This window comes from Haliaeetus albicilla, chromosome 1, assembly GCF_947461875.1.
Source record: "Haliaeetus albicilla chromosome 1, bHalAlb1.1, whole genome shotgun sequence".
Taxonomy (NCBI): domain Eukaryota; kingdom Metazoa; phylum Chordata; class Aves; order Accipitriformes; family Accipitridae; genus Haliaeetus; species Haliaeetus albicilla.
In genome coordinates, this window is record NC_091483.1 from 55,123,464 (window position 1) to 55,141,029 (window position 17,566).

At 38.5% G+C, this 17,566-nt stretch overlaps 1 protein-coding gene across 1 annotated transcript in view; it reads left to right on the plus strand.

The window, feature by feature from the left end:
* Window positions 1–17,566, plus strand: part of SCFD2 (sec1 family domain containing 2) — a 207,072-nt gene that overhangs the window by 40,658 nt on the left and 148,848 nt on the right. Inside the window, exon 4 of the mRNA XM_069790287.1 lies at window positions 13,282–13,457. Within this exon, the coding sequence (XP_069646388.1) occupies window positions 13,282–13,457 (176 nt within the window). The remainder of the gene's footprint in view (window positions 1–13,281; window positions 13,458–17,566) is intronic.

Genomic DNA, 17,566 nt, shown 5'->3' on the forward strand with positions numbered 1-17,566 from the left:
TTTATATTATGGCTGTTTCACCTTGCAGTGTTAAACCAGGATGAAGTTCAGGGTTTTGACCCTGTTGAGTACGGTCAGAGTGTTCACCTAACTAAACAGATCCCATCTTCTGATAGTCATCTGGTTTTGCCAGTCTAGGACAGAGATGTTGCTCCAAGCTCCAGATGTGTAAAGAGTATGTAGCCTTCTGCTGTTTTTCTTAAGCAACTGAACTTTTCAGGTCATCTCTGTAACTCATTAGATGTAACAGAAAGGATGAAGGATACTGATAATCCTGCCAAGAAAGTTCTCTGTTTTTCAGCAGATGTGACAAAATAGCTGAGATGGAGAGATGTTCAGGAGCAGAAGTTTGTTTTTCATCAGTAAGTGACCCTGCGTTTATGTGTAGTGTTGCTTAGAGGCATCACCTGCTGAGGAATCATCTTTGCCCTAATCATTATGCTTCTTTCAGGATGGATCCTGAATTCAGGAAAGTGGTGTTAATTTTTTCTGTCTCACCTACTGATACACAGAGTAGTATCCTTGAGAGCACAAAACAATTGCTCAAAAGAGAAAACAAACATACCTTAGAATAACTGGAACTATGTGAGGTGTAATGTCCACATGCATATTTTGCAGTTTATCCTCCATCCCTTTTTTTTCAGTCTAGCACATAGAGGTTCCTAGAACTGAAAGAAACGTGATTTATGAGGAGCAAGTACTTATGCTCTTGGTGTGAATCCTGTGGAGGTTGAACAGTGAATGGAGTGCTTACTGGGCTTGGAAATGGCTGTTAGTGTGGAGGCAACAGTGTGGCAGAAGCTTGGTGTTAAAGAAGGAAAGGCAGGAAATTTGCCCTTTTTGATGACTGCCTGCAGCTTAGCACAGAATGAGTGGTATCAACAAATAAGGATGAATTGAAGAATAATTTGGGCTTGGAAGGTATCTCTGGAGGTCATCTAGTCCAACCCTCTGCTCAAACCAAGGACAGCTTAAGAGTTAGACTAGATATGTTGCATCTTGTTCAGCTGAATTTTGAATATGTCCAAGGATGGTGGTTCCACAGCCTGTCTGGGTACCCTGTGCCAGTCTTAACCACTCCTGTGGAGAAAATGTTCTCCTTTTATGTACAGTTTGGTTTTTCACTTGCTGCAGTGTGTGACCATTGCCTTTTGTCTTCTGACTGTGCCACCTCCAAGAAGTCTGATTCAGTCTTCTTTGTAATCACTCATTATGTCCTTGAAAGCAGTAAGTAGCTCCTTTCCCTGCTTTTATTTCTTGAGACTAAACAAACCCATCTCCTTCAGCCATTACTTGTGCATCATTTTCACTAGCCCCCTAAACCATTGTAGTGACCCTTCTCTGGACCTGCTCCAGTGTGTCTTCTACTGTGGAGCCCAAAACTTCATACTCCAGATGCTGTCTAACAAGTACTAAATAGAGGGTTATAACCACTTCCCTCTGCCTGCCGGCTGCATTTGTGCTGATGCCACCTAGTACATGGTTTGCTTCCATTGCTGCAAGGGCATAACAGCTGATTCGTGTTCAACTTGACAGGCGCATTTAATCCTGGACTTTAGAGGAATTTAGCTCACAGATCCACTATTAGACTATTGCAAATGAAAGAAACACAGGAAAAGTTGAAATAAAGGCCGGAAAAAAATGACTTTGCTGTAAAATGGCATCTTGAATGTGGCAAAAGGCTTGCTAGCGTCTACAGGCATCCATGAAATGTGTTCTTAGTGAGTGCTATTGTTTCTACAGTTGAAAAGGGAACTGGAAACTGCTGTGTCCCAAATGTTGAAATACTGTGCTAGCAAATAATAAATTTTAATCCTTCTTTTTGGACTTTTGCTCAAACACTGGAAATAAATAAAAATGAGAGGACTTCTTTTGCACAGTTACTTAAGCTTACTGGTGTTAACTGCATTTGTTTTATTTGGGCAAGAGCTTGAGGACAGAAAAAGAGGTACTATGCCAGGTCCAGAAACAGACTGTGAGTCTTTAATACCAGTGAGTTTGAAAGTGAAGGAACTCAACTGGTAGAGCAGTGCAGTATATTTCATGAGGAAGAAGAAAAGTCTAAAGCAATAAAGGCAGCTGTTAGGTAGCTTGTTCTTATCCAGCTCTGTCAATCTTGTAGCTGCTCAGCTGACTGAGTAAATTCTTTTTTGTGGTTTTTTGTTGTTGTTGTTTTTTTTTTTTTTTTAAAACAATGTACCAGTTTCTTTCCTTCATCTCTCACCTTTCCTTTCTCCCCTCCCTTAAATTGTCTTTCAGCTGGTTATGTTGCTTTATGACTTGGGGAAAACACCACTTCACATCTAACTGTTACTTGTGCACTGGTTTGTATATCTTTAATGGCAAAGTATCAGTTTGACCCTTAAAGTGCAGTTTTTTTCTGGGAAACGTACACACTAAAATCCATCTTATTGAGGAGAGAAGAGAGGAAAAAAACGGTGGTAGAACATCTGTGTCATTTAAACATCTTGTCTGAAACAGTACCTTCAAATACTGAATCTTCATCTTAAATGTAGAGATGAAAAGAATGGTGTGGAACATACAACCCCACTGGGTTCTCCTACTGCAACAATAGCTACAGCTTTTGGGAATGGGTTTGGAAGTAGTTCTGGGAGTTAAGTGCTGCCCTCTGCTTAAAGGAAACATGCCTAATTTAGGGGAGACTGAGATAGATAGCGTGAAGTGCACTCATAACAAAATCAAATAAATTTTAACCAGAACAGGTTAGAAGAGATGTTTTAATCCAAAACTAAAATTACTCAGAATAGTATTAAAGAAAAAAAAAAGAAATTTTGTAGAGCATCCAGTACTTCCTCTATTGCAAGAAGTTTATCTGGAGGCAACGTTTCTCCCTCACTATTTTAGGAAGGTATTCACTGCAGGTGACTGTAAATGGCTTTTTGCTGTTCTTGTTTAGGAAATCAAGTGTTGTTCAGATTTGTTCTGAGTGTGTTGAGTTGGTTTGGGTTTGGGGTATTTTTGTTTGTTTCTTTAATGACTACTGCTTTATGCATTATGTGAATTTACCTTAAAGAAGTGTAATATTGGGACTACTCACTCTTAAGTTTAAAGAAAGACTTCAGTTGGTTCTGAAGTACCATGTTTTACTCTAAGTTCTTGTTGAATTTTTTTATGTTTTTTTTAATTGACGTAATATTTTTTCAGAAATAACAATTCCTAGGTTAAGTTAGTTTACAAAGTTTCAGTAAAAGTATTTTTGTCTCAACTGTCTCTTGTTCAGTGAATAACCTACTGCATGCTGAATAGCCTCTTGTGGTGTGAAGATGGGTAATGGTTCAAGCCATAATAAAATTGTAAAGCATGTCATATTTGTGTCTCATACCTCATTTACTTTGCACTTCACTACTATAAAACAGTTAGCAGATGGAAGTGAAACACAGAACCCTGTGCAGTGATGTGAAACAGAGAAATATGCTAGTAGTATGTTATCTTTGATTAAAATGTAGTTGGCACATGGATGCAGGACTATTTGGCTAATCTTACTGTTATTTTTTAAAAAGTATTGGGGTGACAATAGTCTTTCTATGTGTCTGGACTTTTTGGATAAAGTCTTTTTTAAATTTCAATTTTTTGTCTGGACAGTAAACCCAAACACTTAAATATGAACTTGTGGCCAGGTCTCCTTCCATGTCTGGTTGTGATTAGAGTTGAAGATAATTCTTAAAAATTTAAAAGAAAACAGAAGTGTGTTGCTCTTGCAGGAGTTCTGCAAACATATCATTTCATTATTTATATTCTTTGCTAATGTAATACTGCAAAGCTTATATTAACTTCAGTATGAAGTCTTATTGTCTTAATAAAAGTATTGTGAAAAGCCTATATTAATGTGGTCCTTCTCTAGACAATTTACATGATGTTTACAATAGTTGGGAGTAAACATTAATGTACAGATAAACATTTGTGAAGCTTTGAAACAAAGATTTAATGTAAATGTATGTTGTTAATTTTTTATAGTATGTATCTTTAAGAGGAAATGACTGTGGGCTAAAAGCTTAAAAATTTAAATAGCATTTACTTGTATATATACTGGTAACTAGTATTGTTTTGGGAGATGTTGTAAGTAACAGTACTTCTTCATTGGCTCGAATCTGTAGTGAATTACAGTGTTTCTAATGCGTTTAAACAAACAACTTTGATATAAAACAAACCAAATTGCCCAGGAAAGGTTGAAATGCTTCTTCCAGTTTTTGATTACCCATTAGTCGGTAGTAGGTATAAAGCTAGATCAGTAGTCCTGCTATATAGAAATAAGCTGATTTTTATGTACATATGTATAATAATAAAGTATTAAAGATACTATTCATTAGTTACTGAATGCTGATGCAACTTCCTGAAAAGAAGTATTTGTATTGCCATTCTTTGCTAAAATTTGTTTGGTGTTTTTTTCAGGTAAACACCAGAGATTTCTTTTATTCACTAAGCTTACTTTATTTTTTGCTGATGTTGAGTTCTATTATATCTTCTCAGTCTTGAAAAGAAATATTTTGAAGTTTTGAATTCAAAGTGATTTAAAAAAAAAAGAAAGCCACTGTACTTGTAGACTGTCCATTTGTGATGATCAAGACATGGTTAAAAACACAGGAGCAGGTCCCTTAAGCTTCTGTGAACCTGGGTGAAAAATAAACCACTTATTCTCTAAGTCTAAGAAAAGGAAATTTACTGCAATTGCTGTTATTTATATCTGCAGCCTGCTTGGAAATAAGATACAACTTGCTGTACGTGAGCGCTGTGATATCTTCGTTTCATAGGATGCATCAGCCGTAATGACTGTGTTTTACATCAGCAGGAGAGTTCATGAATATGGGTTGGGAGATGCCGATTCTGGTGTTTGCTCAGCACGCAGCAGAAACACGTGGCACCTGCACTTTGCTGGAACACTGGGGTAGTTGTGGGTATCAGCACTAAGTACCATGCTTTGTGTGTCTTAAGAGATGACAGAAAGGGCTTCAGAATTTCGTTACATTAGGAAAGGAGCCGTGTAGTCAAAAAAAGGGGGGAGCAAACTTGAAGAAAGTAGCTGAAAGTGATATAGAAGTAAAGGAGCAAAGTGTCACTGAGAACAGCCAGTGCCGAAGGATTTAAACCAAAGATACAATATGTGCTGGTGTGCTTGCAAAGTCTCTAAGCGTGAGACTTAAGGTGGAACATGGCAATACAATAAAACTGGGTGGCTTGCTCAGTGCTTTTTTTTCCAAGCATAATTGTGGAAGCCTCATCATTCAGTCTCGCAAAGGATGACTCGTTACACAAGAGACATGGTGAATTACATATGTACGTACTCATACATCATCATGTTTTCCATCCCTGTTTATTTACTTACCACCCAAAATGATTGTTAGGGTATTCTCAGCTGCAGAAGTCTTCCAGAAATCATCAGAGAAATAATCAGTCCTGTGAATAATGTACCAAAGAAGAACAACGACCTCCCTCTCTCTGGGACAGCGTGCCAAGAACATGATGAAGTACTCAGTGTCTGAAAACATATGTCTTAGGGCTAAATGAGGACATGCGCAAGCCACCTTGAAATCCTTTGGGCATGTTATTTTAAGACAAACAAGTTGATTCATTTCTGCGAGAAGTTTAAAGCATCCAGGAGATGATTCAACCAAATTTGCAAATTTCAAGTCCCTTTACAGTCACAGTGAATTACTGTTTCCAGGGATTACTGTTTTTTTAGGGCTGGAGACCCTCTGGTTGGGACTTCTACTCAGTATTTGTTAACCTGGTGGAAGAGGTGAAAAGTAAAGTAATAAAATATGGCCATGATACATATTTAGCCAAGGTTAGGAAGGGGATTTGAGAAACTCTGGTATGCCAGTATTAAATTGGAAGTTTAATATAGATGGTGACTCCTAGGAAGCTTAATTCTGGAAGATGAGATTTCACCTATTTATTCAAACAGTTCTGAAATTTGCTTTAATGTTTGGGAGGGCAACTGGAGAATATTGTAGACACTGGCTAGAGGTGGTTGTTCCTTTTTTTGTTCATACTGATTTAATGGGGGAACTGTATGGTAGAGTGCACAAAGAAGGAAATAATGGGTTGAAGTGGCCATGCATTTAAAAACAAAGCTCTGAAGGATGAAAAAGAAAAAATTATCAGTCCATATTGAGACACCTAAGCTACCAGTTATGTTTGTCAAAGCCTTCTGAATGTACTGGGAAACCTGAAACTGTAAATAATCTAGGAATCGTAAATCATAACTGGGGTCATATTTAGGCATCTGCATTTACGTGCTTAGAACTGAAAACCTTGATGATTATATTAGAGTGCTTTAGTCATGTTTGTCCTACCTAATTCATTAGGTTTTATTTGTTTTAAGGCACGTAAAGAATTTCGAAAGAATAGTAACAGAACTGATATTTAAGCATGGTTTCTATTTTGTAATAAAAGACTGAGGCTAATTAGGAGAGAAGGCTAAAATAGCATATGGCACTTGTACGAATATAAATGATCTGTATGGCAACACTGTTAAAACAAGGGTTGAATGATAACATACATACCTAGTGATGGATAATAAACTGCTTTTGAGATAACTAACTCAATGCTACAGCTGATGAGACTGAAGCCAAGTCAGCTTCGATGTTCAGACTCGCATGGCAAGTGTTAGTTGAGCAGTAGAGTCCAGCTTTATTTGTTCTGGGTATAGACCTCCATTCCAGAATTTTCTAAGCCTCAGCATAGTTGTCACCATTGTCAATGGCTCCTACGTCCTTGAAAGCCACTGCTGTACACACCTGCAGACAGGTGACAGGCTCTGCCTCCCTGAAGGTCCGTCGCTCTGGAGTGACTTGAGGTGCGCTGGAAAGCCCACGACGGGCAGGGAAGAGCGGCTGACCTCCGGTGCCGGTCTCCTGCAGCTATTGCTAAGGCAGTAGGAGGAACGGGGATCAGTAAGGGCCAGCGAGGAAGGAAGGCTGGTCACGGCTCTTCCTCGGTGGCACGGTGCTGCTGGGGGCAGGCAGCAGGAGGCTGCTGCTGCCACGTGGCTTGGGGTGTGCTTCGGGGGCTGCTCAGACCCCCAAGGTGGACTTATCCTGGGATTGCTGTAGTGGGGACTTGCCGTTTGTGCTCATACCTGTGACCACGGGGCTATCTGGATATCAGCGCTCCTGCAAACAAAAAAGGGAGAGAGGCTTACAAGTGACCATCAACTCCAGAGCAGATGGGTTTGTGTTTGTGGGAGATGAGCATACGCTCTTAGAAATAAGCCTGTGACATCTGCTTTCAGTCTGCTGTAATGTTTAGTGCTCTTTGGGTCCAGAGCCTTGTTCTGGAGAAGCCAGCCAAACAGCATCTCATACTGGCCTACTTTTAATCTCTCCAGAGAACTAGAGAGTAGTTGGTGTCCTTCTCTTCTTTATTAACAACTTAAGGACTGGATGAATTTTGAAGTTAACTAAAGAAAAGTTGAGATCAAATTATTTTTGTGCACTTGCTGTTAAAGAGTGTTACTGAAACTTCCTAAGAAGTACAAAAGCACTTTGAGTTAATAACAACATCTGGAAATTACACTAACAAGGAGACATAAGGGGCGTCATCTGTCCCACTAAACTGCTCTCACTTAGTTTGCAAAATATCTGACTCCCTTAGCAGTACGGTTGCCCAATTGGTTCCATGGAGTGTGAGAGCTTTCTACATTCCTCACAAGTATCTGGCATTGGACATGATCAGAGGCAAGCTACTGGGAGAGAGAGGTCTATATTCCTAAGGCTGTGGACAAGGAAAACAATTTATTTGGAATTTTTCAGCCCTCTACTGCCTTGAAAAATCTCGACTGTGAACATACGTATGCCAAGGTCATTTCTTATTTGTTGTTCTGTCAAGTGAAAAATGGACCTCAGCAAAAGCGCTCTGGCCAGTGAAGCTCAAACTCTGTTCTTGCATAAAATTGAACAAAGTTTAAACCTATGTGTATTTGCGGTTCCTGTAGTCTTGGAAAGGCATCCACTTACTTATTCAATTGGTCACAAAATGTACTTTCCTCTTTACTTGTTTTCTTGTCCCTATGGAGATAATTAGCTAAATGTTAGATGAAAAAATGAGGACTGTAAGTTTGGAACAGCACATTGATAATTCTGACCTTTGCTCTTTAGACACCTCGTTCATCCATAAATCTTTATGTAAAAAAAAAAAAAAAAAAGAAAAAAATGCACTTTGGGATTCTGAATTTTAAAAATTTACTTCTACCAGTAAATCTGTCTTGAAAAATAATTATTTTCTTGAAGTGATGCCTGCATTGCACTACATAGACTGCAGCATTAATTTAAAATGGAAAAAAGTCATACTGTGGAATCATGTCTTGATCTCTACAAATGTGGTTTGCCCAGTAAACTTTCTGTTTAACTGTTGAGGTGAAAGTCTGTCAAAACTGTCAAAACCAGTTTTTTGACAGACCTTTAATATCAGTTGCTGGTAATTTCTGCCCCAATATGTCTAACTTGAGTGATCTGCTTTACTAGTAGTAGAATTATTTCTTCCCTTCAGTCTAACTGTACACATCATCATTTGTGCATGTAGTATTAACTGTGCGTTTTCTATATGGTGTAGTGTTGCAGATATTGGTATTCAGTGCTGCTACTTTCATATTTAACAAAAAATAATTTATTTCAATTAATTACTTTTTTTTTTTTTTAAATACAAGGTACAGCTTCTGTAATTTAAAAGTTGGCAAAAGTGATCTGTAGTTCTTTTGGAATCTGCCCTGAATTCTTGAAAGTTGGAAATGGAATTCAACATCTCTATGTCCCAATATGTTTGCAAATTTATTATTGTAAGAGTGAAGGATTGAAGGGGGCCAATTGTATTGAATTAAGTCTTGCGAGCATTTATGCAACTGCTCATCAGACACACATCAAACCCCACCTTAGAACAAAGTAAATTGTTTGCCTCCACTCTTGTCTCCACTACTGGAAGATGGATTGATACAGTGACATGTTTCTTAATGTCTTGTGTAAATATATTCATACTTTATTTATGCCCATTAGTTTTAGTACCAATATTGACCCTTAATGTAAACATTTTTCATGCATTGATATTGATCTCTGTTTTTTCCAGGTGGGGCAGGGAGCCCATATAAGCCAGGCATTTCTATTTTGCTTTCCTAACTTAAGTTCTCTGTCCCCCAATCATTATAGTAGCCTCTCTGTGCATGCAGCACAATTTTGAGTTAAACGTCCAGGAATGGGGATGATTGGAGCTGCATGAAGTGTTTCAGGAGGAGAAACTTTGTACTGAGGCATTTCTATGGCCCTGTTTTTACTGTAACTGTATCACCTAGTATGGATTGTACCTGCTTTTTTACAATAAGGAGGCCTAGACATTATTTCCTCCTTCTGTCATTTCCAGGTTTTAACTCCCAATGTACAGCAGATGCTTTTATCCTAGCCTCAAAATGCATAATTTTGCACTTTGTACTGTTAAATTTCATCCCGCTTACATTAGTCCAGTGCTCAAAGCAATCCAGCTGTGCCTTCTGCTCTTTCACCATATTAATGATGTTTCACAACCTTGTGACAGTACTCATTTTGGCACTGTTTAGTACCAAAATTTGTACTATAAATATGTATGTGCGTACACAAGCACACTCTTATTTTACCTTTTCTTTCTATATGCTAGTACTTCTCTATTGCATGTTACCTGCCATCTACTTTTGGAAGTTTCTTAGATATCTTATGATTCTTCTAATCCTAGTCTTTTCCCTCTTAAATATGATTATGGCGTAGTTAATGGTATGCTAAATCCATGTGCATTACAATTAATTTATTAATTGGTTACATATCAGTTTGACATGATATTCTTTGATAAATGTACTTTGCATTTTATCCCACTTTTCTCTGTGATGTAAGGTATTTTTTTCTTGGATATTTGTCCTGAAGCTTTTAATATCCCTGACACCAGACTAATAAGGTAGCTAATTTTCACCATTTCTTAGACATAAATACTAATTTTCTCTTTGCCTAGCCTAGCCTAGCCTGTGTTATCTCTTCCTTCTAATCTTCAGTTTATCAGATCACTGAAATACAGAGCTGCTTCATCACCCTGACTTTTCAGTGTTTCCTGGATGGAACCGGTTCTTCAGTAGTGAGACTGGTACCTAGTCCATCATGTTTATGTTACTTCCGTAATGTTCAGTTTCATTTCCTACACTATTTTTTTGTTCTGTTGCCCAAGATTCTTGCATTAGTGCACAAATACTTTAATTGTTCCTAACTAACCATTCACAGCTTCTTAGCTGAATTAATTCCTGCACTACCTGCATCATCAGTCTATCAGCATTACTGTTTTCCTTCCTTGCTCCCCATCAGCCTGTATTCTGTTAACTTTTGAGTTTCACTGAGAGACTGCCCAGTCACTACCTACGCATTTTATCCTCTCTGCTGACTTGGGCAGAGGCATGAAACTTTGAAACATTTTTTTTAATGTTGCTTTCAGTAGATGTTGTTTTTATCAAGTCCTGTATCATGGTTTAATGTTGTTGACGCAGTATGGGATAAATGTACCTGTTTCACACACACTACGCTTGACAACTATTAATGGCAAAGGTTACTTCTCAGACAATATGGAATTCCTGGTGTTTGTGCAAGAAAGGTTATCAGTACTTTTAAATCTCTTAAGGGTGGTTGAGGTCTTACTACTTCTTCCCACATCCAGGAATTAAAAAATGATCAAGTGCTTTGTCAACATAACATGGTCCTCACAAGCCAGACTTTGGTGCCCACACGGACATCTGGCTATGCATAGGTGTAGGGTTTGGAGCAGGAAGAGGAGAAGAGAGCAGGACAAGACGCTTACACTACAGTCCTTTCTGCCAGTAGTTGCCATCTTCTGCCTGTGAATCTCTGGATTTGCGTTAGAAGAATGAAATGACAGCTAAAACATGATGGTGTGGTTGGCATCTGTCTCATCCTGATTTCATGGAACCTGTCTGCCACATTGCAACATAAAAGGACTTGAAACAGCGGAGGGACTTTAAAAAAATAAAGGGCTGATAGGGTTGGAATTAGATTAAATTTAGTCTGTTGTGCTGAAATCTCCCTCTGTGAGCAGGCAGCAGGGAAGGTGATGAGGATTTAGGCCTCAGGAAGAGTCATTTAATTCCTGATTACCACCAATCACTTTCCCAAATTCCTTTTCTCATCTACTGGAACAGTTATATTTATCAGCCAGCTGTCCAGGGAGGTTTCTGTGTAGAAATTGGCTGGAACTCTTGAACCCTGGATCCGAGTGATTCCATGGATATTGTAAATATCACAGATGAGATGCTGGACTCTTTAATGCCAATGTAAGTTTTGTTAATGACTTGCTAAGGTCAGGATTTCACTTATGTTTACATATATGTTGGACTTTCTTTTGGTAGTACTCTGAGAGTGGGAAAGAATTTGATTGTTTATCTGAAATGGTGCTGAATGGATCTCAGACTGATCAGTGCTGCATCTGGATTCACTTTCACAAGGGACAATATGGAACAAAACTCCTGAAAAATTATTTTTTTTTTAATTGAAATCAGAAGTCTTGAAAGCCCTCACATTTTACTGTTTTATATGAGGGAAGGGCTGGCAACTTCATGTTTTCTCAGTTGAAGCAAGTTATCAGATTTTGAATACGTTACAATATATCAGGACTGCGATAGGTAATAATGCAGTCATTATCAAAGGTATGCTGCAAGGCATCATGGACTGACATTTTCAAATCACCATGTAAATCTGCCTGACACAGCTTTAAAAGAAATATAACAAGACTGAAAGCTCCAGTGTTTAGTCTAAAAACACACATGGCTGTGGTTGCTGTTTTAGCCTATGTGGGCTAACCGTAGAAGCCTTTTGTCAACTCTCTGGCCTACTGAGTGGTGTCAGCTTGATTTGTGTGTTAATTTGCTGACTTTTTGGTTTGATGCTTTCTGTTAAAATTCACATAAAGACCCTGTGTGTTTTTGCTTTATTTAGCAGCTTTCCCTAATCTAAATGCTCTTCCAAAGACTGCCCTTGGTATCACTGAAACTAAGAGAAAGTGCTTTCAACATTTATTCACTGTTGGAATCATTTATTTGCCGTTTATATGATACTGAAAAGACGGAGGCAGATGGAGAGCCTTGTAAAGTGATGATACAGCCAAACACAGAGAAGAAACACAGTGGCAGTCTTACAAGATCTTTCCCTTATGGAAAAGTACTGAATAAAATGACCAGTGGTATAAGCTGTGAACCACCTAGCGTCAGCTCAGCCTAGTGCCTTCCTGGCACCAAAGCTTGTCCTGTTTAAGTTAAAGGATCCTCCTCACTCCATCTTACGTGTCCTGGTTCTTTAGGTCTGGTTTGCTTGAGGAAGATGACTCGTTACTGGCAGAGGCTGCCAGGAACCATGAAACAGCTCTGGACTGGATCTCAGTCCAGACTTGCAACTAGGATGGTGTTTTGACACCATTTTTCCTTGCTTGTTGATGGCATGTGTGATTGCCTGTGATGATTTTCTTGGGGCAGATGAGGTACTATGGACTTTCCTCCCTGGAACAGATCACTTCTAAAATATAAATTGATTGAGCAGTTTAGCTGGCACTTCAATGTTAGATGGAATAACTGCTAATTCTGTAGTGTTTGTGTAGCCTGAATGACTCCCCTCATGCTCTTCTATTAAGGAAAGATCTACAGGCCAATGTATGGGCACCAGGGTGCTTATTTTCAAATAACAGATGAAATCATGCTATGCTTACTGCATCTCAGAAACTGAAGAGTCATGCCTTGGAAGTGTCCTTTCCAAGAACAGCTCCAGAAAACAGTTCCTTGAATCACTAACATTATCTCTATTTTTTGAGTCAACACTGATCAAAAGTGCACCCTCAGGAAGTGGCTGGAGGGTGTGGGTTTGGTGTGAAGTAAAAGGCTCACAAATTTCCATTGGACTTTTGATAAAAATAGAAGGATCAACCATTTTCAGTAGTTGTCATGTATTATTTCCCTAGCTTAAATGAATGTTCCTCTATGTCTGAAAACAAAAAATAGTATTACCCTTTATGTCAGCATCTGTTGTGTGTTGTTAAATAGCTGCCATACCACATACTTTAAGCTACAATTCATGGATGAAGTAAGTCTTTGTCCTGACCTGTTGCTGCAGCTTGACGCTCCCAGGGATTGCAGTGAATCTAGGATCAGGCCCACGGTGGAGAGAGCCTCTAAAGTTCTCTATAACCAATTCACTATAATTTAAAAACTCTAGGTTTGTATTTGCCACCACTGAATGCTGTGTCCTGTTTTCCTTTCCACAGGCAGAGTCACCCCAGAACAGCTCAGCTCATACATTCAGCTTTTCAGAAATAATCTCAAAGCTTTGGAGAACCATTGTGGTCTTCTACAGCTTGTGCTGGCCACGGTCCAGACTTTGAAACACCCCCAGACTTCCAAATGGGACAACTTCCTTGCCTTTGAGAGATTACTTCTGCAGGTACATATTACATGAACTTACTTGACCTAAGTAAAAATGTTTTATTTAATTTTTTTTAATTCCCATTAAATTCTGTAGGTTGTATTTTTTTATGAAGAAGTGTGTTGGATATTTTGCTAAAAAACTGTTCCTTGCTGCCAAAGTGGTGAAAGGAATGGGAACCTACAGAGTTAATCTTTAATAGTTTTGTCTAAGAATAATTTTATAAACAAAAGGGTAGACATTAAAGGTGAAGTACATAAATAATCTGAATTGGGTGATGGTTTTACATCTCTGTGAAATTCCAAGATGATATAACTTTTAGCTTTGGATGGGATTATTATTATTACTGTTATCGCTATCAGTCTGAAGACGTTTCTTGAGGTAATGTGCAGAATCAATTGCAGAGAGGACTTTGTTACTATGTGAGTGTAAATCCTGTGTAATTTACTGAGCAGATGAAAGCATAGTAGGAAATTCCATGCACGAAGAGAGTGAGATTTCTTTTGCTCACAGCTGTCATCTACCCTCAGCTTTTCCCACCACCACATTTTTTACAGCATCCTGTTGGTGACCACAGTATTATTTACATACCATTTTGTATCACTCTTGGATTTCTCTCAGGAAATTAGGAGTTAGTGGTATATTGAACTCTATCCTACTAACCTTTGGAGATGTACCAAACAAAGGAAGAGTATTTCTAAAAACCTAATACAGTTAATTGCTGCTGAAAATCAAGGAAAGTTCAAAACTTTCTTCTCTGTGTTGTCTCTTCTGCCATTGTATTGGTTTTAGAGTAACCATCTTCTGAAATCCTAGCAAGAGGCAAGTCTTCATGAGCTAACTTCTAATGAAGTTAGAGTCAGCCTTAAATAAGTGAAGTGTATAGTGTGGACCTCAACTAAAACCAGATACTTCTTCTGTAACAATTAGCTGTCTTTGTCTAGATGTTGAAAACAAATCAAGAACCTGACTCTCCCCATGATCTCTGGCAGCAGGATATTATCCCTGGTGCTTTGAGAAGACTCCACCCATACTTCATAGCTTTGTAATCAGTGAATTTCTGCGTCATTTGGAGGGCAAAAAATGCAAAACTTAAATAGTAGCAAGCTCTTGTCTACATTAATTAAAAAACCTATTCTCTCTTGGTAAGACTGAAATATTTTTTTAATAACATAGAAAGCCTTCTTTCTCTAGTTAAGAAACAAACACACCTCAGGTAAAAGGACTCATTGCAGCCATCCTTTGGTTTGTGTGGACTGTGGAGCATGGGACTGACAGCCCATAGTCCCCTTCTCCCTCCTGCAGTGACTCATGTCACATAGCTCTTCTCAGAAGCTGGCTAAGTTCCATCTTAAAACCAGTCCAGCTTTAGAATCAAAATAAAGCTGCAAGCTCAGCATTGTTTTCACAACAACAGACATCTGCCTATATAAAACCCATGCCATAAATCACCAGGGAGTGGAAAAACAGAGGTAAGCAATAACCAAACTATACATTTCACAAAAAAGAAACATATAACAAGCACTCTTGTAATCGTAGGTGGCTTTGGATTATACCCACTGCCTTCCACCCATCATATTAAGGTAAAACGTGTTAGCCAAAGCAAACTTTATAGGCTAACATTTGCAACTGTTCCTTAAGCACATACTCATTTTCAGTAGTTCAAACAACAATTATTTTGAATTACACAATCTGTACAGCATGTATCCTTTTCCTGACTCTATTTTGAAGACAGAGTCTGACATGCATTATCTGCTTCTGAGCACATGGCCTGTCTCTGATCTGTTGACAGGAGTTTGTAGGAAGAGCAAAATAGCAAGAGACCCAGAAGACATCAGAGATATTTTTATTTTAAAAAATCAGCTAGGACATTACATTGTGAATGGTTGGTACATAGCACTCTGCACTAAAATTGATGCCATGGTAGTTTATTTCAGCAGTACTACTGAGAAATTCTTTAGTAAAATTGTTAAGTTTCAGGTATTTTAAAATAATAAATCTTAAAAAATCCTCAATAAAAAGTAATTGTTTCAGTGTGAAAGTAGTTACTATCCTATATTGGAACCACATAGAAGACAACTGTTTGTGAAAGATCTACTGGGAGTAATATTATTAGACAAGGACAACGTAGGAATTCTAGAGTTTTCACTGATGGATGCATGTCAGACTCTAGCTGATGCCAAAGGAGATAACCCAGTATAAACAGCTGGTGTTAGAATTCTCAGATTTCCCCAAAAAATAAATCTGCACAGTTTTGGAATTGCTGTCATTGCTGGATCTCTCTGATGGGTCTCATGATTCTCTGCTTAGTCTACTTTGTGCTTTTCAGAAAAAAACACATTGTTGACATGAAACCTTTAGTCTAACTCATACATGGAATAACCTCTTCCATTTTTCTTCTTCACTCCTTGATTCACTCCTTTCAGTTGATATTGCAGGTACTTAGTTCTAAAAATAGCCTGATAGAGGTAGAAAGGAGCCCATTTCCACTATTTTACCATAATTAAAGATCTGTAGCTACATTTTTCAGACCTATGTTGTCTCAGTAAGTTTTTTGTACCTCCAGCAAGGAAGTTTGGTTTTGACTAGAAGTCTGCTGAAAGTCAGTGGAGCTGCATACTTACTACAGAGTTGTCCTCTCCTTAACTGGGATGGATGAATGATCTGAGAGCAAAACTGGGTTGTGATGGGATCATGGTCTTGACCTCAAAGGAAAGAGGATCATGTGCTGGGTTAAGAGTAATGCATCAGAATGATTCATCTTGTCGATCACAAGTTTTCTCTGTGTTCAGCTGTTCTACCTCTGCACATAATGGAGTTTTTACTACCCAGAAGTTTTAAATGCTTTGGAGTTGAAACAGTATATTGTATTTACCAAGGAGATATCACATCCCATCGTATTTTCCTTCTCTTGAGGTCCTCTTTCTGACCATCCATAAAACTGGTAGGTGGGAAGGGGAGCACAAACTAAACGCTGCACCACACTGCCTGCAACTCCCCAGTATTCCTCATGTGACTGCCATGATTTCCTTCAAGTAAGGATTTAAAATTTAGGGATGTAACAGAAAGTAAGAAAGTGTGTTGTCACTTCATTCTTTTCAGCTCTGTTTAGCTATATCCCCTGTTCTCAAATTTATGATTTTCATAAAGGTTTATTAAGCAGCAGAGGCCCATGAAATACAAAAGCACATGAAGAGCAGCTCTCTTCCAGAGTTTAAACAAAGTGTGACACTGTGACAGGAAAAATATTTTCGTTGTTTTTAACATACACTACTCATATATTCACTGAGCAGGGATTTCTGCCCCCAAATTCAGTTTAAAAGTACTCAGCAGCAGTAGACAGTGTGAATGGGGGCATAATGTGCCCCAAGGGAAGGTGCAGTTGCCCTGTGAAGGGTACTGCTCTGAAATTCCCCAGGTTGGATGCCTTCTCTTAGAATTGGCTGCATCCTTCTGGCATAATCTTGCTTTCAAGATTTAAGAGTAAAGTACTTCTCATACTGAGTAGTAGTCTACTTTATTAATAGCCCCATCCATTTAAATCCCAAGGTTGGGGTTTATTCAGTGCAAGCAACTTTATCAGACTGAGTTTCTCAAATAACATATGGAGTACTTGAAATGCATTTCCCCCCAAAGAAAACAGACATTCTCCAAGCAATTTAAAATTCTGCTGCTGTACTTTGGAGTGAGACAGAAGAGGAAGGGGAGGATTTAAGTTGATTCCAAGTTCCTGTAAGTTGCCGTGAGCAAAGACATTATCATGTTAAAAATTTTACTCTTAGTGCTGTCATTTCTGTGTAGCAGCAATGGCAGAAAATTCTGGCAACAGTTGTATCAGTTGGCACTGCATGGCAGCTAAAGGCTCATTCCACCTTGTCCATAGCTAATTGTCTGCTGCACATTTTTAAATGCAAACCTTTCTGCTAAACTGAGTGGATTTGAAATGCCAGGTCCTGTGCATACTGTGTTTGGATCCCATGGTAGAAACTTCCCAGTGTAGATCCCTTTCTGTAACATATAATGCCTAGTAATAACTCAAAGAAAAATCTCTTCCACAATATTATTTATATTTCTTGCTTTATTCCTTACAAACAACTCATACTTTATCAGGCAGGTTTTTTGTACCA